The sequence below is a fragment of the Festucalex cinctus genome, chromosome 1 (genome assembly GCF_051991245.1).
Source record: "Festucalex cinctus isolate MCC-2025b chromosome 1, RoL_Fcin_1.0, whole genome shotgun sequence".
Taxonomy (NCBI): domain Eukaryota; kingdom Metazoa; phylum Chordata; class Actinopteri; order Syngnathiformes; family Syngnathidae; genus Festucalex; species Festucalex cinctus.
Window position 1 is genome coordinate 13,020,341 of NC_135411.1, and position 27,358 is coordinate 13,047,698.

A 27,358-nucleotide genomic window follows, 5' to 3' on the forward strand; every position below is an offset into this window, starting at 1 on the left:
ATATATATATATACATATATATATATATATATATATATATATACACACAGTTGAAAAAGTGTGATTGCAAAAGTGTGCACATGCTCATCACTGTGGACATGTTCAGAATTAACCAAGCCACCTCATTATAATTGGGAGTCAGTACACAGCCCAAATGAAGTTCAGCTGTTCAAGTAGGCTTTTCTGTCATTTTCTCTGTGCTTTGCTGAAGTCTGAAGGTTTTTAACGGTACAAAAAGTTTGTTTTTGTCTCATTTGTTTGATCGCAAAACGCTCCATGAAATTTGATGGGGGGGGTGTGTAGACTTTTTATATCCACTGCAAGTGATGTTCTTTCACAAAGGAATAATTTTATTTCAGATTTTCAAGTTCACTCGCTGCGCCAGTAACATCATTATGACATGGTTGTAAACAAAGTGACCAACATATTTTTTTCCCAGTTTGTCAGTATAAACATGAACAGTCCAAAGCTGATCGTGTCCTTGTTTCTTCAATATTAAACTGATCGAAATGCGCTAACAAAGGCCTTGGTCGAAGTTTTGAACTAGGCGTTTGATGTGGAACAGTTTTTGCCGAAGTTCTTTGCTCTCCTTTTTCTTTTCTTGATAATCTGGTGCCTAAAAGAGAGACCATGTATAGTTAACGAAAAAATAAAAATAAAGTTGAAAACACTTTTAAAAATATATATGTATAACTGAAACTACATCATACTGTTAGCAAACTAATCATAGCAAAAATGTCCTTCAATTTCATTTTGGTCAATTAATATCATACATGAGCTTTCGGAATTCATTTCAGATGGATTTATTTTGGTATTGCTGTATGTCTGTAAAAAAGAAGGACGGTCAAACAGTCATGTGGGAATTGTGGTTTAATTTTTTTGACTATACAATATTTCGTAAACTGTAACAAAAAAAAAAATCTTATTATTACTATTATTAATGCAATATAAAAGGTAATATTTTTAAGGTTACTTCATACTAACCTCTGCAGCTATTTAGCTATTTGCTATCCACTGTGGCGTCAGCGTGTTCTGGCTCAAAATGCGGACTCTATACAGATGTATACTTATTAGGGCTATCAAAATTAAAGCGTTAACTCTGGATATTCATTTAAATTATGTAAAGCATTAGAAAAAAAAAAACTCTGTTAACTCAGTTTTATTTACTTCCACTTGGCCACTAGTAGACGCAGACGTAGAAAATGTGATTAATCCCAATTGATGTTTGATGTTTAGTCTACTTATTTATGTATTTATTTATCTCTTTATTCACTCGCCTACTTCTTATTTATTTACTGATGTAAAATGTATTTACTTGTAAAAAACAAAAACAAACTTGTATTCACACTTCAAAATGTTTGTCTGGTTCTTGTTTACTGCAAAACTGATATTTGTGTTTATGTACAGCACTTTGTATACAGCAATGCCTGTTCTTAAAGCGCTTTATAAATAAAGTTGAGTTGAGTTGAGAATTGATTATGGAAAATACATTTTTACAAAATTGAACTAATACTTACCCTTTTGAGATCTTTTAGTCTGTTATATTCATCGACCACACCCTGAGGAACCAGAATAATGTAATTAATACACTTAAATAATCAGCATTATTTTCCAAACATTGATTTAAACCAGGGATGTCCAAACTTTTTCCTCTGAGGGCCACATCCAGAAAAATCGAAGGATGCAAGGGCCACTTTAAAAATTTTCAACTTTAGTTCATTAAATTGCGCCATAATCAGTCAAGCAATTTTCTATTGTTTATATATTACAGTTAGTGTGAAAACATATTGTAAAATGAGATGAGATAAATATTTTAAACAACAATTTTTAAAGCAGTCAATTAATTAATCTAATAGGTTCACAATTCGGAGAAACAATCAAAATGAATTATCAACTATTCACCTCAGTGTTAGGAAGATAAACGTTCCCATTTTTCTTGTAAATAGTTCAATTGTATCTTTTCATAGAAAATCTAAAATGAATTAAATACTAGTAGTGGTAGTCTCCACCAACTGTACAAATAGAGTTTTTTTTCATCATTTGCCGCGGGCCACTGAAAAATAGTTGGCAGCCCACAAATGGCCCCCGGGCCATAGTTTGGACACCACTGATTTAAACGGAAATGTGTAAACTCCTCATGCATGTGAACTAGTTTAACCCCCTCCTCATGTGTTTTATGTTCTTAAGGATGAATATGTCATAGTTACAGAACGCCTTGGAGCAGCTACCTGAAACTTGATGGAATCCTTGTCCAATGAGTCCAGTTCTCGACTCAGCTTGTGAATCTGCTCACAGATGTCATCCATTTCTTCACGCAGGCTCTTATAACGAGCCAGGGAGGAGTCAAAATCTCGCCTGTACTGCCGGCGCTGCTGGTCCGAGATGATTTCGGGGTACCGTCTGCACAGGGTCGTGAACGTAATGTATTTTGGTTATTTATCTTGCTTCCAGTGACTAATTGTCAGTTATATTTCCATTACAAACCAGTGTAGCAGTAAAGTGACTACATTTACTGTGTAATGAATGTCTAAGTAGCAGCGGAGGATGAAGTCACCTGAAGAGATATTGGCCTTGGTCTCGGTCCAGCTCATTAGCAGTGTCCTCTCCAGCGGCGTAGGCCGTCTCATTTCGGAAGTCTGCCATCTCCCGAGCAGCTGCACGATCCCTGTGGTTCCTCCGGTCCCTTGAGGCGGGTTTCCTGCCGCTGTCTGCGTCACTGCTATTCTGGTACGGATGCTCAGCCTTTCTATGGCCGCTACTGTTCTCACAGTAGCTAGAAAAATAAGCAAATTAGTGTGTATTATCACTGCTGGGTTGAATTGTCACATCGCCAAATTCACTTTTTCAGGAAAAATAAAAACATCTATATGGGCAAAAGTATTGGGACACTTTTCCACTAGTCATGCTCTATTAACTCTTTTACTGCCACACGTTATCAAAAACAATTAATATGACAAGGGCTTTGATAATTCATGTCATCCTTGAAAACGTTCTATTTCATCAGATTTCGTCATGTTTCATTGTAATTGCACACCAGCAGCCCACTGAAAAGTGATACAATGCTGCCATCTGCTGGCCATAGTGAGTGAGTGTTTTTGATTCCACAGCCCATTAACCAGGCAGCGCTGCAGTTAGACGTTGCACTGCCCATTGATTAAAAAAAAAAAATATATATATATATATATATATATATATATATATATATATATAAAATGTAGTTGACGTCATTTAATGTTTATGGCAGCATAAATTGTGTACTAATCGTTATTAAACGTTTTTGGCGATCAAAGAGTTAACAGCGCTTCATTTTTTCCCCCCACACTTTGTTACATTCTTGTTACAGTTTGTTTTTTTTGCTTTAAAAATATCATTTAATTTACAAAACTGAAACTCTGATTTTACATGTCAAATGTAATATAACATGAAATCACTGTAACTGTAAAAACACACAATATTTCTGTTCTTTAAAAAAAAAAAAAAAAAAACTCCATTAGAAATACATATTTTGATTGTTAAAATGTGTTCACAAATGTATCATAATTTCACAAATATGGGGAAATGCTACGTAAATGAATTACCCTAACAGTAAACTGTTGCAATTTTAAAACCCAATATCTAGATTTTCAACAGTAATTGGCCATGTTTTGAAAGATTAATCACATACATTTTTTGGGTAAATACTGTCATATTACATACATTCTTGTTTAAAAAAAATACAGTTAAAAACTACTTTAGTTATGGGGAAAAAATAGTGTTTTTACAAGAAGTTATTTCACAGTATTTTTCTGGCACCCCAGCTGCCGCTAAATTACCGTTTTTTATTTTTTATTTTTTATTTTTTTTATGAGAAAGTAATTTTCTGTTATTTCACAATATTTTTCTGCCGCCTCAGCTTCCGGAAAATTACTTTTTTTAATTTTTTTATTATTATTTTTTTACAATTTCTTTGTTTTTACAGTGCACTGGAGAGGCATTAATATAGCGAGATAGCAAACGCAACACACCTGTTACTAGGGGTGTGAATTGCCTAGTACAGTACCTGACGATTCGATTCGTATCACGATTCACAGGTCACGATTCGATTCGATACCGATTAATCCCGATACGAATTTATAAGTCGATTGTTGCGATTTTTTTTCATTCAAATTTAGAAAATACTAATCAGTAAGCTTGTAGAGTGTAAGATTTATATGAAAATGTATTATTTATTTATCTGAAATTTCAGTCTTATAGAGGTTGTAATCTGTTTCATGTTTGAACAGCATTAAAATAAAATATTAAGGCTTAATGTTCTGTTCATATAACATTCTTCCATGCTCAAGGTGTGAATCCTAACCCGAAGTCAGACGTTTTGTTGAATATTTTTCCATTAAAAATGGAAGTTTAAAAATCGATTCACACACACACAAAAAAAAAAAAAAAAAAAAAAGGTAATGATGATAAGACGTTGAATCGGTAAGACTACCGAATGAACAATTCTGAGCTCTTAAAAAAAATAAATGAGTAAAAAAATCGATTTTTTTTTATTGAATCGATTCGAGAATCGCGCGATGTAGTATCGCGATATATCGCCGAATCGATTTTTTTTTAACACCCCTACCTGTTACTATTCAAATTTCCATCACTGTAAACGAGGCCTGTATCGTGGCAGTAAAACGCTGTGCTGTTTCCCCCACGAAAGTCAGAAGCTGCTTTCTCTGATATAACAACAGTTGGCGCCTGCTGGGTGCTGTGTCCTTCTCCGACATGGTTTACCTATAATGGAGTAAAGAGACACAAACCAAAATGGGTAAAATTATTCCGATTTAAGTAGAAGTACATATAGGTTTGTTGAAGAGAGAGAGAGAGAGAGAGAGAGAGAGAGAGAGAGAGAGAGAGAGAGAGAGAGAGAGAGAGAGAGAGAGAGAGAGAGAGAGAGAGAGAGAGAGAGTGCAACCCATATGTACGAAGAAGAAACTACAAATAATTTCTTTCAAATAAAACATCAGAAGAATACATGCAACAACCTGAAAAATCTAGCAACTTCTCAGTTTTTGTATTCAGTTATTTACTACCAGTAAAAGAAGCTTTTTGCACACTAATAGCAAAACAGTGTGTTATAATTGTTTCAACATAGAACACGTAAGAGTGGATTTCACTTTTATGAGTCTGCTGTGCGGGAGTGCACTTTAATATCCTCAGGAGCACATTATTAAATTGAGGGTGAAATCAGTAGAATTTTACAATACACTTTCCAATAGTCAAATGCAGTCATTTGTATCTGAAGCAACAAACCACCGCGCTACTGGTAATCTGCTGTCATATGGTGTAATGCATCATTAATGACTCGTAGTCGCTGACCTATATCTGGATAAAGAGCAAATGAGCACGGTATGGGAAGAAAAGCAGATGGTGAACTAGATCTAATGAACATCCGCACAGAATGGGAAAGGATCATCTGGCAACTGGAAGTGATCTAATAGAGCCAAGTACTTTCTCTTGTGTGTCTAGTCAGTCACTGAGGCTATGTTCTAAGGTGCTTGGCTATAATAAAAGGACACAAAGTGACTCATTTAAAGACACTTGAGAAAATTCTGAATTTTAAATTTAAATACATTATACATTACAGTATATGTTGGAAGATTGCTGAGAAAGACAAAGAAATGAAAACTACTTAGTACTGCATTAAGGCAATATAGTGTTTGCTAAACTGTTTTTCACCATTTCAGTGTTCTTGATTTTTTTTTTTTTTTTTGGTGTCACTAAAACATGTGTCGCCCTCTTTCCCATACAAGAACGTCAGTGGCTATCTAGCTTAATTGCAAGTTACTAGGCCTAATTCTATTATAACAGCATACTAGCTCTGCAGCTAGCTTGTTAGCGAGCTAGCTATTCTTTGAAACTGAAAGTGCGACTTCTCTGGATGGCACATTTACATGGCACATTTACACAGCATCTCAGTGTCATGATTTAAATTCACAAAGGAGGAGGGGACGCCACAGACGAGCCCCCTGCCTGTTTGGCGGACTGTTAGCTTATGAGGTAGCAGCTAGCTTTCTGCTGTGGCAGCAAATCTGTTAAAAAAAAAAAAAAAAAAAAAAAAAAAAAAAAAAAAAAAAGTCAGGTTGATTTCTATTTGCGCAGATCTAGCACCCTCTGGTGTTTTTTTTTTTTTGTAGTGCAGTTTAATTTTCACAAGGCATGTTTTGGCCCTTCAATGTTTAAAATACGCACTAATGGTCAGAGGAAGGGGTCACGTAATATGCTTGTGAACCGAGTCAATATGTGGAGAACACAATGTGTGTGTGTGTGTTTGCAAATACGTGCCTCAATATTAAGTGTTATTAGAGATTGTAGGTGGTTTATATGTATTGCTGTTATGGACAAAGCACACTATTGTGTGTGTGTTTTTGTAGTATGAGCTAATTTTTTACAATATTGTAACTTTTTATATCGCCATCCTCCCTACAATATCGTGATAATTATCACATCGTGACCTTCATATTGTATCGTGATGTTTGGATACCGTTACATCCCTAGACTAGCATACCAAACGGTATTTCAACACATGTTGAAATCAAAATAATCCTCACAAATCCAATTACAACGATCCAAAGTCGAGCTGAGAGTTTCCTTTCACCGAGTTAACCGCCATTTTGACTTGTGATGCCAGCTCAAAATTGTCATTTTGCTGAATTTGTGTTCAGGCTAAAGCAGTACTGTTATTGCTTTGGCGCCATCTGGTGGCAACATTACCGAATTTCCAGTGCAATCACTTCCTTTGTAGGGTGATTCTTAGATCATAATACGTTTTAAACATTACCTTCATTCTGATATATGTTGTATGTCAAAACTACGACTGCACATTTGATCATACATTATACTGCTCCTGTGTTCTTTTACGACAAGTAGCAAACTTTTACGTTGCCCAACTTGCCGTGCGAAGCCAGCCAGACTGAATCATTTACTGCCGCCACTCTGTGGGGATTCACACTGCAGCACAGTGGCAACCCGACCCTTTTATAAATTATACACGGCCATACATTAAATATGCCTTCCCTGCAAGGCAAAGCATCCTCAGTGCGGTACACTAGTGGCCCAGCATTCTAATGAAGCCGCCTCAAGATCACTGGGAGAATGTAGGCCAAGGCATCTTTGGATAAACTAATTGTGTTGTCTGTTTCCTTATAATGAGCTACACCAGAGAGGAGACTGCTACACGACTGAAGGCCACACGAGGCCCCCCTGCTAGGAAACAGTGAAGCATTAAAAATGGTTTTCAGCAGCATGCTAAATGTTACAGCAATCAAAGACAATGTTACATTTGGGCTTGAGACTGAAAGTTTTTTTTATATGATAAACACATTGGCCACCTAACATTTTATATTATAGTAATATCATCAATTATTAGTGGGAAATTTCACCTATGCTATTTTTGTGCTAAGGCCAAAGCCATGTACTGCATAATATAAAAATATTACTTTGCCACCACCTTGTGAGATCTTGTTGAAGAGGACGTCTGATTCTAAGTTAAGACCACACATTTCATTTGAAACATCCGGTGCCTTCATAGTTGCTCCTGTTTTGGTTAGCAACTGGGTGAGCAACTACTGTATGTTTTTCTGGGGTCAGAAATTAGCATTGCTCTATAAGTCTATACTGTACTGCAAATCTCAGGGGTGAAAAAAAAAAAAAAACTTGAGTTCTCATTTAGATTCAAATTAAAACAACTGCATTCAGCATTAACTAATTCAAACCCAAAAACGTGGAAATACGTTTTCTGACACTTTGTCCTGCACTCGCAAAAATGTGTTTTTATGTTTGTTTTTGTTTGTTTGTTTTTTAATGTAAAAACATACAGAAGGCTTTGATGCACCTTCTAACATGTAGAGGCGGTTTAGAGCAATAGTAGTTATTACAACAAACGGCCAGCATGTGGCAGCAGAGTATAAGAGATCAGCTAGCACCATGTTCCAACGGGCTGTTTTCCTCACTGTTTTAAACACATTTGTGAATAATGATGAACCTATTAATTAGGGCTGGGAATCTTTGACTGTCTCACGATTCGATTCGATAGTGATTTTTGGGTCTACGATTCGATTCAGAATCGATTTTCGATTCAAAATTATTTGATTGACAAATGATTCATGCTTCAATTTACAGATATGCACAACATAGTCATGATCTACTCCAGTCTGCTTTGCAACTGCCTTTTCCCATTCTTCATTTCTAATTTAAATCAAATCAATTTTTGGATATTAAATATCGATTCGATTCGATTAATAAATGAGAATCTCGATTCTTTTATGAATCAATTTTTTGGCACACCCCTAATATTAATATTCTAATGCTAATTGCTGCAAAACGGAAGCAGATAGAAATGTACTTTTTTTTCCTGATGAAAGAAGAGACTCTAATCTTTCTTTTGGTTTCCATGTTTTTATAGCAATAGAACACAATATTCTGTGGGCCTTGCAAAATCGGTCCAAATCCAGTAAAACAGCCGGGAGGGAAGGGTTGCTTCAGTGAAAATGGTTGCGAGTGAAGTGAGTTCTTCATGATTATGTATTGTTCAAAATGGAAATATTCAACCAACTTAAATTACGACTCTTTTCAGTCACAAGATGAATGGTGTTACTTCTTTATTGTCACAAAAGATCCTACAATATGTCATTGCAGCTATCGCTAGTTAATGATCAATCAGAGTGAAACCTGGGTGTGCCTCGGATAAAGAAAACTATCTCAAAGTCCACAGCAGCTTGCATGAGCATGGGAAACCTAATTTGAATAGTCATTTGCCGGAAAATTCCATTGTGATTATATGTCTATGTATGATGATTTTCTTGACTTACAAACACACGTGGCATCAAAATTGAGTGGACATTTTAAAAGTATCTAGCCATTCATTTTTTTTTTAGTTGCAGCCACTCCAAGTTGACTTTAAGGGACAGCTGAACTTCACCCTGCCTGCTCACCAGTCAATCTTTTTTTCTTTTTTTTGTAAAATAAATAATAATGCTCACCCAATCCTGTACATTCTGCCCCTCTGACGGTCTGACCAAAGGCTTGTCCCAGTAGATGTTTGCTTTCCCATGACGCCAGATTTTGCTGCGAGTCTTCCAGGAGTAGAAAGCAGCCAATGACAGAGCCAACACCACCATCAGACCCAATGCGAATGCTACCGCCTGAGAAAAGAGAGCATGGGATAAAAAGGGGACCTGCAAGCCTTTGGTCGCAAGCTATACATTAAATGGCTACACAGCCATCATTCCACATGTTTACCTCCTCTGGGTCCATAAAGCAGTAATGGTACAGGTACTGGCTGTACATAGGAAACCCCCCAGGAAAGCCAGCTCCAATACTGCCACTGAGACTGGGCTTGTCCGGAATGTTCTGGCACATCATCAGGATTGGATTGTACAGCATGCTCTGTGAGCTCTGAGACATTGGGTTGACCCCAATCACAAAGATGATGTCAATGATGCCCTGCGATTCAAACAACGTCAGCCACAGTCAGTGCTTATTAATGTTACTGCTGATTTTAAATGAAAAGTACAGTGCTGCAAAAAAGTAGTGTTGTTCCGATACCGTTTTTTTGGCCCCTGATACCGATACCGATACGCAGCTTTGCAGTATCGGCCGATACCGATACCATACCGATACTTAAGGTGTTTTTTTTTCCTCAACATGAAAAAGCTGTCGTGCCATTGGTTCAGAGCATTCAAGGGCCAATAGGATATCTTAGATCGGCATGCAGTGAACATGTCACATACCAGTGAATGTCGTACACCAGCAAGACACAAGATGCTGCATCCAAAATCCTATATTAGCGTTGGAATGAATGGTATCAGTATGTTACTTGTGAGTAGTCACCGATACCGATACCACTGTTTTAATGCAGTATCGGCACCTCTGCCGATACCAGTATCGGTATCGGAACAACACTACAAAAAAGTATTCCTGATTTCAGATTTTTTTTTTTATGTGAATATTTATCACATTTACCGGTAAATACTTTGGATCATAAACCCAATTATAGTATAGAATATAAAATACTGCTTCTAAATAACTATTTTATTTTGTTAATGGACAAAAATATCTATCTATCTATCTATCTATCTACCCTTAGTGAATTAAACCATCATTAAGCTATGCTGCAAAATGCAAATAGCAAAAATCTGTGACTAATAATTAACACCGTCCCATAAAAGGCTTGTAATCGCCTCTTTGTGAAATGATAACATTTGTTGTTGATGAGTTGCGCATACGTATGATGGCTGAGTGGTTAGCACATCTATCTCACAGTTTTGAGGTTTGGGTTGTTTGAATGCAGGTCACAATCTTCCTGTGTGGTCTAATTGTGCTTGCATGAGTTTTCTCTTCTCTTTCTCTGACTTCTTTTGACATTCCAAAAACATAAATGTTAGGCTACATTTACACTACATTCCCTAGAATCACACTTGGTCGACTAAATATTTTATGTATTTTATCTTTATCTCTCCAATCAAAAAGTTTTTTTTTTTTCCTAGAACAATTGAGTTGTAAAGATTATAGGTCACATTAATAGTGGAAACTGTTTTAAAATACGTTAGTTTCTCTTTTTTAATCATCTAATAATAATAATAATAATAATAATAATAATAATAATAATAATAATAATACTGCGATTGGCTGGCAACCAGTCCAGGGTGTACCCCGCCTACTGCCCAAAGCCAGCTGAGATAGGCTCCAGCACCCCCCGCAGCCCTTGTGAGGTATAAGTGGTCAAGAAAATGGATGGATGGATAATAATAATAATAATAATAATAATAATAATAATAATAATAATAATAATAATAATAATAATAGTGCCATTTTTGGCGCTCAATTTGCCTTATATTGTGTTATTTTATGAAGATTTTATCTTTTTTTTTATTTCATGAAGATTGTGTTGATTCATTATTTTATATTAAGTAACATTTTTCAACAATATCTTATTTATTTATTTTGTCTTTCAAATTGTATTTAATGTTCACGCTCTGATTTAAAATTTTTTTTTTGAAAAATCGGAAGTTAGATTCTGATTCCGATGACTTTGTTGATTGCTAAATGGACAATTTCCTCAGTCATAACCCGTCCAAGACACACGAAAACAAAAATCACCAACAGGGGGAGACAGAACGGGAAGCCTGGCGGGTTGCCTTTCAGTGCCCCGAGTTTCTTAGATGAAAAAATAAGGAAAAAAACACAAAGAAGGAGTAGGGGGAGAAAAAAAAACAATGCTCAAGCTCTGATCTTGAAAAGGGACACAATTAAAACCTGTGGGGAAAAAAAGTTACTCACCAGAGTACTTTTTTACCCTTACACAAGTAATCATTTGGATGAGTACTTTTTACTATTACTTGGAGTCATAGTGTTCTAAAGAGGATGATGGAAAACAGCTGTATGGATGTTCAATTTTCCTCACCTGAAGCACCGCCAAGATGGTGTCACAAATGAACACGGCGAGGTAGAAGCTGGACCCTCTCGCTGCCCGCGAACGGGAGAAACCCCCCACCAGAAACCCCAGCGAAACCAGGAAGTTGATGGCAGCCATGGAGATCATCGCGGCCTTGGCAGACTGCGGGGTCATGTAGGAGCTACTGTAACCATAGCTACCTCCATAGTAGCCCTGCCCCGTCCCTGGAACACCACCAACACCGTAGCCAAACCCGTTCATGTCCCACACCAAGGTTGACGCCACGCAGGCGAAGATGAGGAAAGACATGAGCACCGTGGCTCCGTGGAAGGTTTTCACGAAACCGGGAGGCGAAAACCACCTGTAGAAGTGTTGAGGCGTCTCCTCCGTGTAGTGGAGGTCTGCAGGGGGTTTGGGGGTGTAGCTGACATCATGGCTCTGCGGGGGGTGCACGCTTCTTGGGGGATGGAAGCTGCGGGAGGTCGTGCTGTAGGGCGGGCTGTACAGAGGTGGGAGGTCATCGTGCCGGGGTTCATACATGGTTGAGGACCACGATGTCTCAAATTTCACCTGGAGGAAGGAAAGACAAATGAATGGTGTTCATTTGAGGTGTCTTTGCTGATTTAGATTCGATTCATTTAAGTGGACAATGTTTTCACTTGCTGTCGACTGAAGATGACATCACCTGTGCTGAGGAAGTACAGTATAACGACCAATCACGGCTCACCTGTTTTCTGGGTTTGGTCAGCAAACTGAGCCATGATTATTACATACTTCCTCAGCACAGGTGATGTCATCTTCAGTTGACAGAAAGTCGAGAAAAAAAAACTTTTAACTCATTCACTCCCAGCCATTTTCACAGAAGCAATCCCGTTCGCTCCCGGCTGTTTTACTGGATTTTGACTGATTTTGCGAGGCCCACAGAATATTGTGTTCTGTTGCTATAAAAGCATGCAACCTATCAAAAGAAAGATTAAAGTCTCTTCTTTCATCAGGAAAAAAAAAGTTTGTTTGTTTCCGTTTTGCAGCAATTAGCATTAGAAGAGAGCTAACTTTCATCAGTTTTCACAAATCTATTTAAAATTGTAAGTAATTGAGCTTTTTTTTCTACATGGCCCTGGTTGATCTCCTTTGCTCTGCTGCCACCTGCTGGCCGTTTGCGTAATAACTACCATTTCTGCAACCGTTCTTTGCAGTTGAGAGGCTGTATGCTCTAGAATTAAAAAAAAAAAACAACAACATATAAATACGTCTTTGGGACACTTAGAACATTAAAAAAAACATATTTATACGTTATTGGGAGCAAATGAGTTAAGGTATTAATTGTACTTGAAAACTTACTTACTTACTTACTTGTACTTTGAAACCACATCAAATTCATTCTGGACAAAATATTAACTTTTTACTGCTGAAAATGGCTCAATGAGTCAAGTATCCTAATCTTGCTCTCGCAAGATGACTTCTCGCGGTATTTGTGAGTTCACAAACTCCGGAGAATACATCGTGTACCGCTCCCACAGTTAACCGCCATTCCCGAATCACTGGTGGTTCGGACCAATCACAGAACAACATTGTGTTTGGGGGGGGCGGGATATGCACCTGTGACGGAACCAGGAAGCCAGCACCGACGCCGGAGCTAACAAACCTACCCAACATGGACGAATGGACGCTGCAATTAAACCTGTTCTCGCAGAATTAATCACCGTTTCCTTGTTGAATGTTGAACAGCGAGAGGCGCTTCGCGCATTTCTAGCTGGTAAGATGTTCGTGCTTTTCCCTCCTTCGACAAGAACGAACATCAAATTTTCACCCGTGGCCGTGATTGGTTAAAGCAAACGTGTAGAATGTCGCATCGTCCAATCAGCTCGAATTATTGTACAGAACGTCCCGCCTTTTCCCGACCAAATTACTGTGGAGAGGTACGGCTATTGCCAGGTTAGAGAATGAGTAGCTACGTTAGCTACTTTCCCCCTTTAACTGTGTTCTGGCAGGTGCAACTCCCACTCAGGGCGGAGCTAGTAATGAGTATGTCTGCCTTGTGATAGGCTGGTGAGCAGTCCAACTTTCACTTTTCAGTCAGCTGGAACAGACTTCGGCTCCCCGCAGGAGTCAATTTCTCAGCTACATATGTGTAGAAAACGTGCAATTTGAAAGTACTATTTTTATGTTGTATTCATGTACTTCACTGCTCTTCATTGACCACAACCTGCTCTCAGGTATCACCAGCCCTCACAATTCACCTCTCCTGTGGAACTCAGGCCAACTCAACAGGCTTTTAATAATTCAGACTGAAGACAGATGAGAGGCAAGGGCAGCCATGTTTGGTGTTTACTGTAAGAGGAAGCAAGCAATATTTCTGAAAATGTCATTATAGTTATATAGTCTCTCTCTCTCTCTCTCTCTCTCTCTCTCTCTCTCTCTCTCTCTCTCTCTCTCAATTAAGTTCATTTTAATTACTTTTAAGAACAGGTTTGTTAGTTTTCATTAGTTTTAGTATTTTTGCAAGATGCTTGGTTTTAGTTTAGTTTTTATTAGTTTTAACATTAGTTTTATTTTTATTTTTTTATTTGGCATAATTGTGCAAGTTTAAAAAAAAAATCATGATAAATATTGTGCACTAAAAAATCAACAAAAATATTACACATTCTGCTTCTAAAGTTACAGTAGATGCGTCACAACCGTAAGGTCTTCCCTTGTTTACCAAGTCGCCGACTTCTCACGTGGTAAAATGTAGTTTCAGTATATTTTAATTTGAATTAATAAGTTAATTAATTAATTAAGTTTACTTTTTGTTTTGTTTTTTAAAAAAGGAATAAACCCTTCCTTTTTAAAAATGCTTTTCCTGATTGATTTTTATTTTGAGTTTGGATTATATTGATTATTGCTATAATGGACTTTTTTTTATTTAAGTCAGATTTTTTTATTGACCGTTTTCCTACTGTGTACTTTTACTGCTTTTATTGTTTATTTATTTATTTATTTATTTATTTATTTATTATATAAATGTAAAGTTCATTACAAATAAAATCTTATATTATTATGTTTTGAAAGTCTTTTCATTTTTATTTTATTTTGTTAATAAATTAAAAAAAAATCTTTGTATTTTAATTGTATTTATTTGTATTAGTTTTCAATATGTAAAATAACATTGGAACCAACATACGTTCCTTCCTTTGCTGCTGTGCTTCTCAATTATTTTTTAGTGAAATTTTAGTTACTACAGCGAAACCCAGCTATTCATAGTTCCATATTCATAGTTCCATATTCATAGATATTCTTGTTTGTGTGCCTTTGTCTTTGCTACATTGTGCGGTCTATAAAACCGATCATCAACTATTCAGTAAAAAAAACAAAAAACTTTTTGTGCTCTGTCTGTAACACCCTAAGATACCAAAATGTGCCTAATAGGAAAGTAGCAATATAGGCTTCAATGAAGTATGTTGGATACATCTCAACTTCAAGATATCGTTGTATGTTGGTGTGGAGCTAAAGTTTAGCCTGGGTCGTTATGGTAAGTTATAGCTAGTCTTTGCTACAAATGCATGTAAATGCAAACTTTGGTACATTTTCTGTTTTTTTTTTTTATCATATCTTCTGTGTGACATTTTTTAGGATAATTTTGAAAGATGATTTTGAAAACATTCAAGTGTTTTGGGATCATAGTTTGTGGCATGTTGACTGGAAATGTAAACTTTTAATTTACCAAAAAAAAATAAAAAATGGCACAGAGGGTCACTTACTTGCATTTTTTTTTTTTAGCAGGAGTTAGTCACCAACAAAGAATCTATCAGCCTATATTGTCGCAAACATTCAGAATTTACAAAGATAATACTGTATATGTTGCGTTTTGGTAGCCACTATCAGAGTGGAATTAGTTTGCAGTTACGGCTTCTCATTCAAAAGCAATTGAAGTAGCACAAAATCACCTTTAAACTGTTGACATTAAACCACAAAACACAGCATAGCAACTTACCTGAACTTTCAACTTCAGACTTCAGAGCACTTTAATTTAGTCTAATTCCATGCCATACATGGAGACCTCTTTCAGTTCTTTTCTCATGATTTGACAGCAAGGCACGCAGTGGACTTTCTTCTTGTCGCAGCGGGTGGAGCCGCTGCCACTCTGCTCGCGTCTCATCGTGGACGTGCAGTCGAACAAAAGTGAGCCACCTGCCCAACCCACGTCGGCCTACACGTGTAATGTCTGCCATATGGCTGCACTTGAGAGGGCAGGGCCTAGAAAATAACAATAAAGCACAAGTAGCATACTACTACTACTACTACTACTAATAATAATAATAATAATAGATTACAAACTTCAACTCATTTCCAATGAAAGAAAGAAAAATAATTTTTTTTAAACATGTAAAATACTATCAGTATTTCAATAATATAAATTCCTATTAAAGTCCACTAAAATTTTTTCTTTACAATAATATATATATATTTTTTTTAGTGTTTAGCCCACTACTCTGAACATGGTATTCTAATTCATATTTGTTTGTGGAATATGAATTAAGCAGCAAAATCCACCTTCCATTTCAGGTGGCGGCCATTTTGCTGTCAATTAAAAATGACATCACAGTTGTTCAGGGCTCAAGTAACGACCAATCACAGCTCAGCTCGCAAACGTCACATGACCAAACTCAGAAAACAGGCGAGCTGCGATTTGTCGTTAGACTCGTTACCTGAGCCCTGAGCAACTGTGATGTCATTGTCATTCGACAGGAAGTGGCAAAATGGCCGCCCCTTGAGATAGATAAAAAGAGGCGGACTTTGCTGCTTAATTCCTAGGTGGCCCGTTTAGTGAATCTCTATAATATATTTGAGTTTAACTTTTTTTTTTTTTTTTTACAATATTGTAGTTTTGAGAATAATTGAGATACACCTGTATGCTGCTAGAATAGGAACAACACATGATGCAGTAAACCATTCTTTTCTGTTGCTATGTCATAAAAGTATCACGTTTCTTTACAATCCGAATATAGTTATGTATTAACTCTACTTTTGTTTATCTGTCATATAAAAAGCTCAAATAACCAGGAAGAACAGAAAAGCATTTGATATTGGGTATTATGGCTGAAATTGCAGTAATGATTTACAGTCTCAACATGCAATCTTGGATCAGGTGCGGTTTTCGTTTGCATGACCTCTCAGACATAGGCCTATATATATATATATATATATATATATATATATATATATATATATATATATACAAAAAAAACATGGGTTCATTTAGGACTCTAAATAGGTTTGAATGTGAGTATGAATTTGTCTCAGTGTGCCCTGTGATTGGCTGACGCAGCATTATGAGGACTTCAGTGACAATGAAGCTATTCTGATTCTGATTCACATGAAGGATTATTATTATTGGATGTCTCCATGTTCTCCATTTTGTGTCTGTTTGCATGAAAGTTTCAATCATGAAGACCTACAATTGGTTCATTTCATGAATAAATGAACATTTAATTTCATTGCCACCCCCAGAAAAAAAAGGCAAAAACAAGCAAGTAAAAAACATTGATAATTTTCCATTTTGATATGGTTATAAAGGCAAGTAGTGCAAATACAATAGTAGAAAAATAAAGCAACATCATGTACATTCTTGTACAATCTCACAAGTGACAAGTCATCGCATGAATATGTATTCACAATAATACAATAAAGCAGTGTTTGTTAATTGTTAAATCCAGTTGTATCAAAGGTTGTGTCAAAGGCACGGATTCTGTTTTTTATGTGACTCAGTTTGGCTTTCAAGTAGTCACAACGTTGCTTTTTCTCCAGAAAAGTAGGATCCTGTAACAGAAAAAAAAACCCTCAAATCATTCTTGATTCACTTCTCCTCTGACAGCTTCAGTCTTGCCTGCTCTACTTGTTACAGTATGTCAAATGAGATTTTCCACAGCTTTGATGGACTGAATCATTGACTGCCTACACAACAGTACTGTAGGGTGGTGTAGTAGTATTTCAGGGCTAAATGTCAAAATGAGCTGCTTTCTCAATGAGGGACATAATCAGCATCACTTACGCTTTTTTTCTGCTCGTACTGCTTTACGATGTTTTGAATCCTGTCTCGTTCCTGAAAAAAAATAAAATAATTATTAGGGACTTACAGTAGCCTCCACAAGTGAGTAAAAAAAAAAAAAGAGTGGAAGTAAAAATACAAAACAAATAAGTTGCACGTGGCCATTTCTAAATTGCAGTCACTGTTAGCATAAAACCTTCACATTTTTGCTAGAAAGCAAATATATGTCAGGAAAAGCTTACTCAATCATCTGAAATTTATTTGGGGTTAATCATATTAAACAGTTGCAGGTGTGTGTTGATGACCATTTAACAAGATGTTATTGTTTAATTCTCAATATGGTTACATCTCGAGTCATTAGAGGGTGTGTACACTTGTGCTACTGCATTAGCTCAGTTGTTTGTTTTTTTACTTGTCTTGATAAGATAATTATTTTTTTTCCAATTGAGTTGTTGGATGTATTTTTTTTTTTTAATTATTTATCTCGGCCTCAGTATTTTATATCACAAAAATCTGGTGAACAGGCCTGCCTCAACTTAAAAAGAAATACTTTATTTACTAAGTACCTTTTACATTCAGTTTTTTTTGTTTCCACTTACATTCACAGTGTGTGTACATTTTGACTTGTACAGTTTATATTACAGTCTTCCCTCGCTATAACGCGGTTCACTTTTCGCGGTCTCGCTGTATCGGGGATTTTTTTTAAGTGCAATTTTGCATATTTTTTTTTACAGTAATATACCCATTTTATAAAATTTATGAAGGTTTGAACATTGTCAATGTTTGAACAAGAGAGAAATGTGAGAACATGTAAATGCCTAAATGAGAAAAGTGTCTAAATTGTGTGGTAGGGGATTTTAGAGCCTTAAAACATTTATAAGAATTGTAAAACATAAAGCTAACTACTTTGCGGATTTCATTTATTGCGGGTATTTTTTGGAACCTAACCCCAGTGGAAAACGAGGGAACACTGTATACAGATTAGTAAACCCCAACTCTATTGCTGTTAAATCTATTTATTAATCATTGTTTAATCTAATGTACAATTTCAACGATTTATTTTTTATTTTTTGGAACAACTACCGTAACTTTTTTGGAGGATTTTAAAAATCGGCTGTATCTCCACTCTCGACCACAAGATGGCAGCACACCTCTTTAATTTGAGACTTTGAACGAAGAAGAACAAAACAGGAAATACTGTTTTTCCAGTTTTGTTTAATTAATTTCTTTTTTTGAGCGACCGAAAGCGAAAGCTGTAGGTTCATTTTATAATGTACATCTTTGGAAATAATTATTGTTGTATATTGTGAGATGATGGGTTAAGTTTGTTAGTTGGGGGGAAAAAACCGTAATTTGTTTTCTGTAAACAAAGAAGGACTGTTCAATCTTCTCCATTGCTGTTGCGCTCTATGTATTTAAATGTATTTGTATGACTGTAAAAGTGTGTTTAAGGGCATTAAAAAACACAAGAGTCGTTCATGCTAGGATTGTAGAATATTTAAATAGGGTTAAATATTATTTGACATGGGCCGTCATCACGTATCCTACCTCTCTGCTTTTTCCATCTGTGATGAGTCGCGCCATGACAGCATCCAGCTCACTGAACTTATTGAGGGTGGCACTGATGTCTTTGTAAAGGTCTTTGTACTCCTGATACTGGTCATTGAACACAGCTTTGTATTTTTCCCTTTCTTCCACACAGCTGATTTCCGGATACTTCCTACGGGGACGGATATGACAGTTAACTGTCACATGGACTCACGGATGACCATTCATGCAGACGTCTCAAAATTGTTGGCTCACATGACGTAGTCTGCAATGATGTGCACTTCGGGGATGCACGCCGGAGCCGCTGCTTTTTTCTGACAGGCAGATCTTTCCTGGAGATCGGAGGTGAGTACATGCTGCTTGTTTGGACCCTTGTTTCCTCTGCCGTCTGTTTCAGTCGTGAACGATATGTGTTTTGGTTTTGGTGGGGCCAGGAGGTTGGTGCGAGGGCTCTCCCCGGGATTCTGAAAGTCCATAAAATGTCACATTTTTACCAGTATCTGAACAAACACGACTCACCAAAACTTATTGGGCTTTCAGGTGAAATTTCAGGAGCTCAAACTAAAAACTAAAATTTGACTTTTAACTTCTCAAAACTTTTGAATGCACAAGTGATGTTTTACTACAATTACCAACATTTAAATTGGGGATACAATGAATATTGGTCGGGCCGATTGGCGCTGATATTTAGCTTTTTGACGAATATTGGCATTGGCCTTGTTTTAAAAAAAAACAAAAAAATAAAAATCTGATGGCTGATAATAGATCAATTTATATCTGTGTTAAGTTAACTTGAGGGAACTATTTATCTAATTTTCTGTTAACTTTTCTGCTGGCCCTGGAAACTATCTGCAGTTGCACCTTTTGTTTATGTGTGAAATTAAAACTAAATTAAGTGAAAATTTAACATGGAGGACATTTTGAAATTTTGGAAAACTTTATTTGCTGTGGAAAACAATAGTGAGATATTTACTTGTTTAAATTTGCATTTAACGTTTTAAGACATACTGACAACCCTGGGAGCGCCTTAAACATTTTGTTAGAATTTTAAAGCAAAGATGTGTATTATTGAAGAATAAAAAACTAACAAAAAAAACCCAACTAAAAATAACTAAATCTGAAGAACATTTTCTTAACTAATTTAAATAAGAATGAGAGTGCTTAAAAATAAAAATAAACATCTGAAACGACATTTTACGGTCAAAAATCCAACTGTATGTATAATTACACAGCCAATTCCCTTTGTTTTTGTCTTTGTCAATTAATTTTAATCAAATGCTCAGGGTTTATTAAACAAACAAAAAAAAAGTATATTGGCTCAGACGGTTTTACGGCAGCTGTATGCTTAACGGCCATGAGTAATATTTGATTATATGAATCTTTAGTTGAGTTTTTATGACACAAAACATCCTGTGAAGTTTTTTTTTAAAATATCTTGTACATAATAAATACCCTGTATTACTAAAAAACTAAAGCTAATACTAAAACTAATAAGAACTAAACTAAATCAGAGAATTTTTTAAAAACAAAACAAACTAATAAGCACTATCAAACCCACTTTGTTAACTCATTGAAAGTAACTGAATTTGAAAAATAAAATTTAAAAACAAATTATAAACTAACTCTAATGACAAATCCAAACTATTATAACCCTGTGATGACACTTCTCTCTGAGAACATTCTGGCTGAAGTCTCACCATTGTCAGTTTCAATTCAATTCACATGCATGATAATTGAACCACTTGATTCATTGCACCTTGTAAATGTTCACATATGAAAGAGGATTGAGCAGGGCATTACATTTCATTAAAACATCCCACTGAATTATTGGAAGAGCAGGATCACTCCAACTGCCATACATCGTCTCCACACGTGACGGCAGAACTTACTGCACCTTGTCTGTTTGTGTCACATATTGAATACACTAAAGCAAGTCAATTAAATTATGTTAAAGTGTTTGCCAGCAAAAAAAAAAAAAGAAAAAGGAAAAAAAAAAAGCTGATTCGCCAATACCAAGTAAAAGCAAACTCACTGCAGATTGTCTTGACTGATGTTAAATTACATCAGATTTGCTTTCCCTCCTTTTGTTCTGCGGCCGATTTTGGCTTGTGCTCTTTCATTAGTGGGATTGCTAATGTCACTTATTATAAATCTAGAGCTTGATAAAAAATCTAATTAAAATAACTTGGCAGATGCTTTGGTGATGTTATGCACAAGTGGCATTTAAACTTTTGTATTTGCTGAGTGTGAAGTGAAGCACTGGAGATTAAAAAAAAAAAAAAAAAAAAAAAGTCATATAAATAAGAGATAAGATACAAATCAAGTGACTGGCGAAGGCTTTATTTTCTCCTGTCTGGTTAATGTGCCAAAACACATTTGAATAGTAATTTGTCAGTCATTTTTGTAATTTATTTCGTGCTGGTCATTACTAACTGTTAAAAGCTAAGTAGCATGCTAGCTCTTGGAAGTTTGGATGTTTTGTCACCAGGTTCCGTTCTGGCGTCCCATTTTTTGTGTATCACTCAGTTGTCATACCGATTTCACGATAAACCCATTAAACTCTGGCATTATTCCTCAACGTCTTCAAGGTCAATGAATGACGTCAATGACAAGTCAACTTGTTAACTAGTCAACTTTCAGTCTCTAATGCAGGGGTCTGCAACCTGCGGCTCTGGAGCCACACATGACTGTTTATTACCTCTCCTGTGGCTACTAGAGGATCTCTAATTTTTTTATTTTTTTTTTGGAAACTAGTATTTTTTTTTAACATATTTATTATTTATTTTTTAAATAAAATATTCTTTAAATGAATTATTGATTCAGACAAAAAAAGTATAATTAAATGTTAAAAAAAAATGTCATCCAAATTTTTTATTTGCCAGAAAAAGAGAAATGAAAGGTAGATGAAAAAGTTTTTAAAAGTATCTAAAAATTTTAAAAAACGAAGGAAGGAAACGCAGGAAATTGCCATTAAAGGGATACCTTACTTATTTAGCCATTTTTGGCAGTCAAACATTAATATTTTGCCTATAATAAATGTGATATTTTCATTATTTTTCATGTACAATTAGTACCTTTAAAAACACGTTGCAACTTTCTGTCTACTGAAAATGACATCACAAGGGCTCAGGTAACCAATCACAGCTCAGCTTGTGAATGTCACATGACCAAATCTCAAAACCAGGTGAGCTGTGATTGGTTACCTGAGCCCTTGTGATGTCATTTTCAGTCGACAGCAAGTTGCAAAATATGTTTTTAACTCATTCACTGCCAATGACGACTATAGACGTCAAAAATAAAATTAAATAAAATTAAATAAAAATTTTAATTAAAAAAAAAAGAAATTTCAATTTAGTTTTAGTTATAGTCTTCTGGCTAAATATAATTAAAGCCTTAGTCATAACTTAGTCACCTGATTGTATTTGAGTTTTAAGCCAACTTTAGTCGAAAAAAATAAAGAGCAATTTCAGTCGACTAAATTGACTTCTGGAGGTCGAGACCCAGTTTGTGGTCTCAGTAAGACCAAGACCAATCACTATGCACGATGGTAGCACTTAGTAATGAAATTGTTGTCATTGTTGTTATTAATAACAATTGGGATTAATAACTCTGAATGAAAACAATGTATAACTAAAACTAAATTCAAATTTCTTGTCAAAATTTGCACTGGCTGTTTGCTTGGATTTTTGACGTCTATAGTCATCATTGGCAGTGAATGAGTTAAAGGTACTATGGTATTTGTACGTGAAAAATAATGAACGTATCAAATTAATTATAGACAAAATATTAACTTTTTATTGCTATAATGGGCTAAAAAAGTGACGTATCCATTTAAATGGCCATGAAATTGCCAAAAATGTCAGAGAAATTAATAAATAAAAAGCAGAAAAGAAAACATTCAAAAAGTAACTATAAAATGTCCAGAAACAAAAGAAAAAGTTAGAAAATTACCATAAAATGTCTTTGGAATTGCCAAAAACATCAGAAGATTGACTTTAAAAAAGGCAGAAAAGATAACGTTCAAAAAGTAAACATAAAATGACCAAAAACAAATGAAGAAATACCAAAAATTATCATAAAATGTCCACAAAATTGCCAAAAAATATCAGGAAATTGATAGCAAAAAGTCAGAAAAAAAAAGTCAAAAATAGCCATAAAATGTCCAAAAAAAGAAGTGAGGTGGAAAATTACCATATATACATAAATTTGACAGAAAGTCAGAAAGGTTTAAAAATGTTTGAAAAATTAAATTTAAAAAAAAAAAAAATCCAAAAAGGTAGAAGAAAATGAATATCTATGTATTTGATGCTCCTGTCATATGTGCAGCTGTAATTAGCTCTTGGGCCCTCAGTACATTAGAGTAACACTAGCACACTCTTTCCTTCATCACAATCTTCTAATTTCAGATTTTTTTGTGATTTATTTGACCTAAAGTGTCTGTTACGTTTAAAAAATGTATCTAAGTTACATTTGCTAAAATGCTTTACACTCATATGAACGTTAACTTCTTTCTTCAGATGAACTGTACCAGACAGTGGCTGTGTTTAAAATGAGTCACACCGTCTGGGCAGAAGCGAAAACGAAAACATGCTTATTTGCAACACACTTGCATCCAAGCATGTTATTTTTAGATAATGTAGCGTTGCACTATTGCGCTTTCCCCACCCCCTAGTGATGCAATGCTATCTTTTGTAACCGGACAGGACATCATCCCCAATAAATAGAGAGAGTGCAAGAGAATTGCCAGAGCATCCTTGACAGCTTGTACCTGGCAACTCTGCTCTCCTCGCTGCGAGTAGAAACGAATAAGTCTTGTCTTCTCATCCTTGTGTTGTCATTCTTATATGTTTTGTTGCGTAAACCTAACAGTGTCTCTTTTGACAGTAACGTTTGCTGACCCCTGCCCCAGTGTGAAAGCTCGTTTGTCTATATGCACACTGGGATTCAACCAGGTGTACCTCACTTATACATCCACCTCACCATCATGGAAATGTAGCTTTAGTGTTCCTCACCATCGCCTTGTCCTCCAAATCCACCCTCTCCCTCCGCCTGGCCTCGTGCCGCCACATCTTCAGACAGATCAGAAAACTTCCCAGATACATGGCCATGTTGATGAAGATGAAAGCGCTTCCCGCCATCTGGCCCCCTTCCACTCGGCACATGCCGGCCAAGATGGGGTTGACACCGACCGTCATGTAGCACAGCCCCCCGCGGTTCAAGTCGTTCACGTATACGACGGCCGCCGCCATGTAGAGTAGGAACAGCGTTAGGTTGATCAAGGCTTCGGTCAGAGGCCACCAGGGCGCATCGAGGAGGATGGTGCGATAATACATGGTCATTCCCAACACTAGGAGGAACGTTGTCAGGACCCAGCACACTCCCGCCACCGAGACGACGAATGGGGTCATAGGTCCGTTATAGCTGTACCCCGACAGACCCAGTCCGTTGTTGTAGACGCCGTTATACAACCCGTATGTGTTGGACCATTCGCTGTCTTTGTGGATGTAGGCGATGACACAAGCGACGACCACACCCCCGAATAGAAGCTCGATGCCAGCCAGAAGTCGCAGCAGGCCCGGCCATGACTTCAAGTAAGAGTACTTGAGGTTGTAAACTTCCAACTTCTCCGCGTAGTACTCGGCGGGATGGATGCTCGTGAGTAGAGAATCCTCATTCGGGCTTGGGGTGGTTTCTTTTAAAAACGTCTTTTCCGGGGTTCCATCCCATTTCCTGCGCTCCAGGAAGGGACTTACAGGAGGGCTGACCCTGGTTCCGTTCGGGAGGATCTTGATCTGACCACTGCTGGCTTCTGAGTCATCCGCACCGACTTGTCTCCACTTCCACTTTATGCTGCCCCATGAATTGGGGAGGAGGGATTTCAGCTTATTCAAACTCCCTTTTGTGTCGTTGTTGTCCTTCTGTACATAAGGCGGCGCACTGGATGTTCTGCTTGTGGAGTCATCATCACCTGCGCTGCTCTCTGGTGTGGGCGTGTGAATCACCCACACGGGCACTTCAGTGGGCTTGTTCATCATGTGGGTTGATGTCGGTGATTCACTGAAAACAGTCATGACATAATCACTTTGTGAAAGAGAAACCAGATGCTGTTACTGTCTAATGTCTTTAGATACAAAATAAACCTTGTGCAATGTTTTTATGGTTAACTAAAACTAACGCAAAAACTAAAATTCAAAAAAGAATTTCGTTAACGAAATAAAATAAAAGGAAAAATTCTTTTTAAAAAACTAAAAAAACCAAACCAAAACTACATTTTATGTTTACAACATTAACAATAATTATAATTCGTTTTAGTCTTTGGTAATTAATTTAATACATGAGCCTTTGGGGTTGATTTTTAATGTGATTATAAGTACATTTATTTTGATCGGAATAAAGTGAAAAGAAAGTGTGTCACACATAAGTGACATCATCTAGCAGCAGCCAATAGAAAAACACCTTTAGATGTCGTCGTTTCCATGGTGTTTTTTTTTTATTTTTTAAATATTGTGCATAAGTAATACACTTTAAAAAACAAACAAAACTAAAACTAATACTGAAACTAACTAAAACTAAACAAAAAGTAAGCATTTATTAAGTAACTAAAATGAATAAAAACTAACAGAACCACATTGAAAACTAATTAAAATGTATTTAAAAAAAAAAAAAAACAACAACCTCAAAACGAAATAAATAAAAACTAACTAAAAAAAAAAAATCGAATAGCCGTATCTAATATCGTAATAGTTTAAACCAAGGATGTCCAAAGTTTTTATTCAAGTGTGTTGTAAAGATTCTGTTATGTGATGAAACCGAAGATGACTCTTTTGGCCATACTTCTAAAAGATCACAAAATTGCTCATCAAAACAACGCGCTATTCAAAGAATGAAGCATTGGCAGCATGATGCTTTAAGGATGTTTTTTTTTTTTTTTTTACAACTAGAACTGGGAGTGAATTATGAACAGTTCAAAACTGCAGTCAGTGTTAGCACAAAAACAACAACATCAACTGACTTTGTTTGGTGTGAGTCAGAGGCACTTTAAATGGCGCCAGGCGTGTCCTTGAATTTGATTGGTTAATTCTAAACACAGCTTAGTACCAGTTAGAAGAGGGTGTGCACACTTGCGCAACCACATTTGTAAGTTGTTTCATTTTTCAACACTTAAAAAATGTTTCATTTTATTATTATTTTGTATTCGTTTGAGTTGTACATGTTTCTGGTCTCATTTTCAGATCACGAAAAACTGGCATTTGAAGAGGGGTGTGTAATGTTTTTTTTCTATCCAGTGCGTATTTTATGTATTTATTAAAAGAAACAGCTTGGTGATGAAGCAAAAAGTCAAAAAGTTTTTCATGATTGAGCAGCATCAAAATCATATCTCAACATTTCAGAACCAAAACAAGCAATCTGTACTTAAGCTGACCTTGGCACGGAGCAGAAAGTGACGCAAACACTTTGCAATTCGTGCCATTTGCTGCTGCTGTAACTGATTTATCTTCATCACCGGGGCGTCAATAGAAATGTTTCTATTTTAGTTGTGGAAAGCTAGTAAGTAAGAAATGAAAATGAACTTATCTTCTCCTGCGATTCACTCAGTATAGGAAGTAAGTAATATATAAACACAGGCAAACAACATGGGCTGCGTCAAATGCTAATTTTAGCATATGCTGCTAAAAAAACAGACAACTACACAGAACATAACAAATGTATTGTACTGGAAGTGCACTGTATTATCCAAAGCGTCATTCTTACACATACAACTAGAGGGCATTAACATTCGTGGTACCACACTTCGAGAACCACGGCAGTAGAGAATTTTTTATTTTTATTTTTTTAACACGTGAGCCTCACTCATTCTACAAGTGTGCTGATTTTCCTTCCCATTAGCGAGGTCACCTGGATAACAAGATATGGAATAAATGCTCAAACGTCCTTTCAATATCACATTTCTGCGTGTGAGAAAACAGCACAATATTGGACTTTAGTCCATCATAAAAGTATACTGGCTTACTGTACAACAAAACAGCACCAAACCACGACAAATGCTAGCTTGAAAATGTCACTTTACCTGACAATGGAAACTCACTGAGGTCCAGACTTACCTTCAGGCCTTCTCCATGTCTTATTGCTCCGGTCATGGAGGTGTTTAGTTTCTGCCCTGGAACTGATACGGACAACAAAATGGCTACTTTGCCCGCCGGGCCCACTAGGCCCCAGCCGTTCACAATCTCTCTCAAGTGACTCACTGTCGGCTTTTGATATTCGCCCGCTCGCTCAAACACACGCGTGCTCGCGCAGAGGGCGAGTAGGTGGGAGGTGAAGCTTAAATATTAAACCTGAACTCCTTGTGCTGACTGGCACAAGTA

The 27,358-nt window shown here is 36.4% G+C and overlaps 1 protein-coding gene across 1 annotated transcript; it reads right to left on the bottom strand.

Annotated features, from left to right (window-relative positions):
- Positions 1 to 64: 64 nt before the first annotated feature.
- ocln1 (occludin1) lies at positions 65 to 27,358 on the bottom strand. Its single transcript, XM_077517666.1, has 14 exons — positions 27,095 to 27,358; positions 24,005 to 25,049; positions 19,248 to 19,456; positions 18,993 to 19,164; positions 17,448 to 17,498; positions 17,124 to 17,215; positions 11,426 to 11,993; positions 9,262 to 9,465; positions 9,003 to 9,164; positions 4,601 to 4,755; positions 2,555 to 2,773; positions 2,229 to 2,400; positions 1,518 to 1,559; positions 65 to 616 (listed from the first exon to the last, which is right to left on the bottom strand). The coding sequence occupies exons 2-14, from the start codon at positions 25,025 to 25,027 to the stop codon at positions 515 to 517; spliced, it is 3,171 nt and encodes a 1,056-aa protein (XP_077373792.1). The 5' UTR covers positions 25,028 to 25,049; positions 27,095 to 27,358; the 3' UTR covers positions 65 to 514.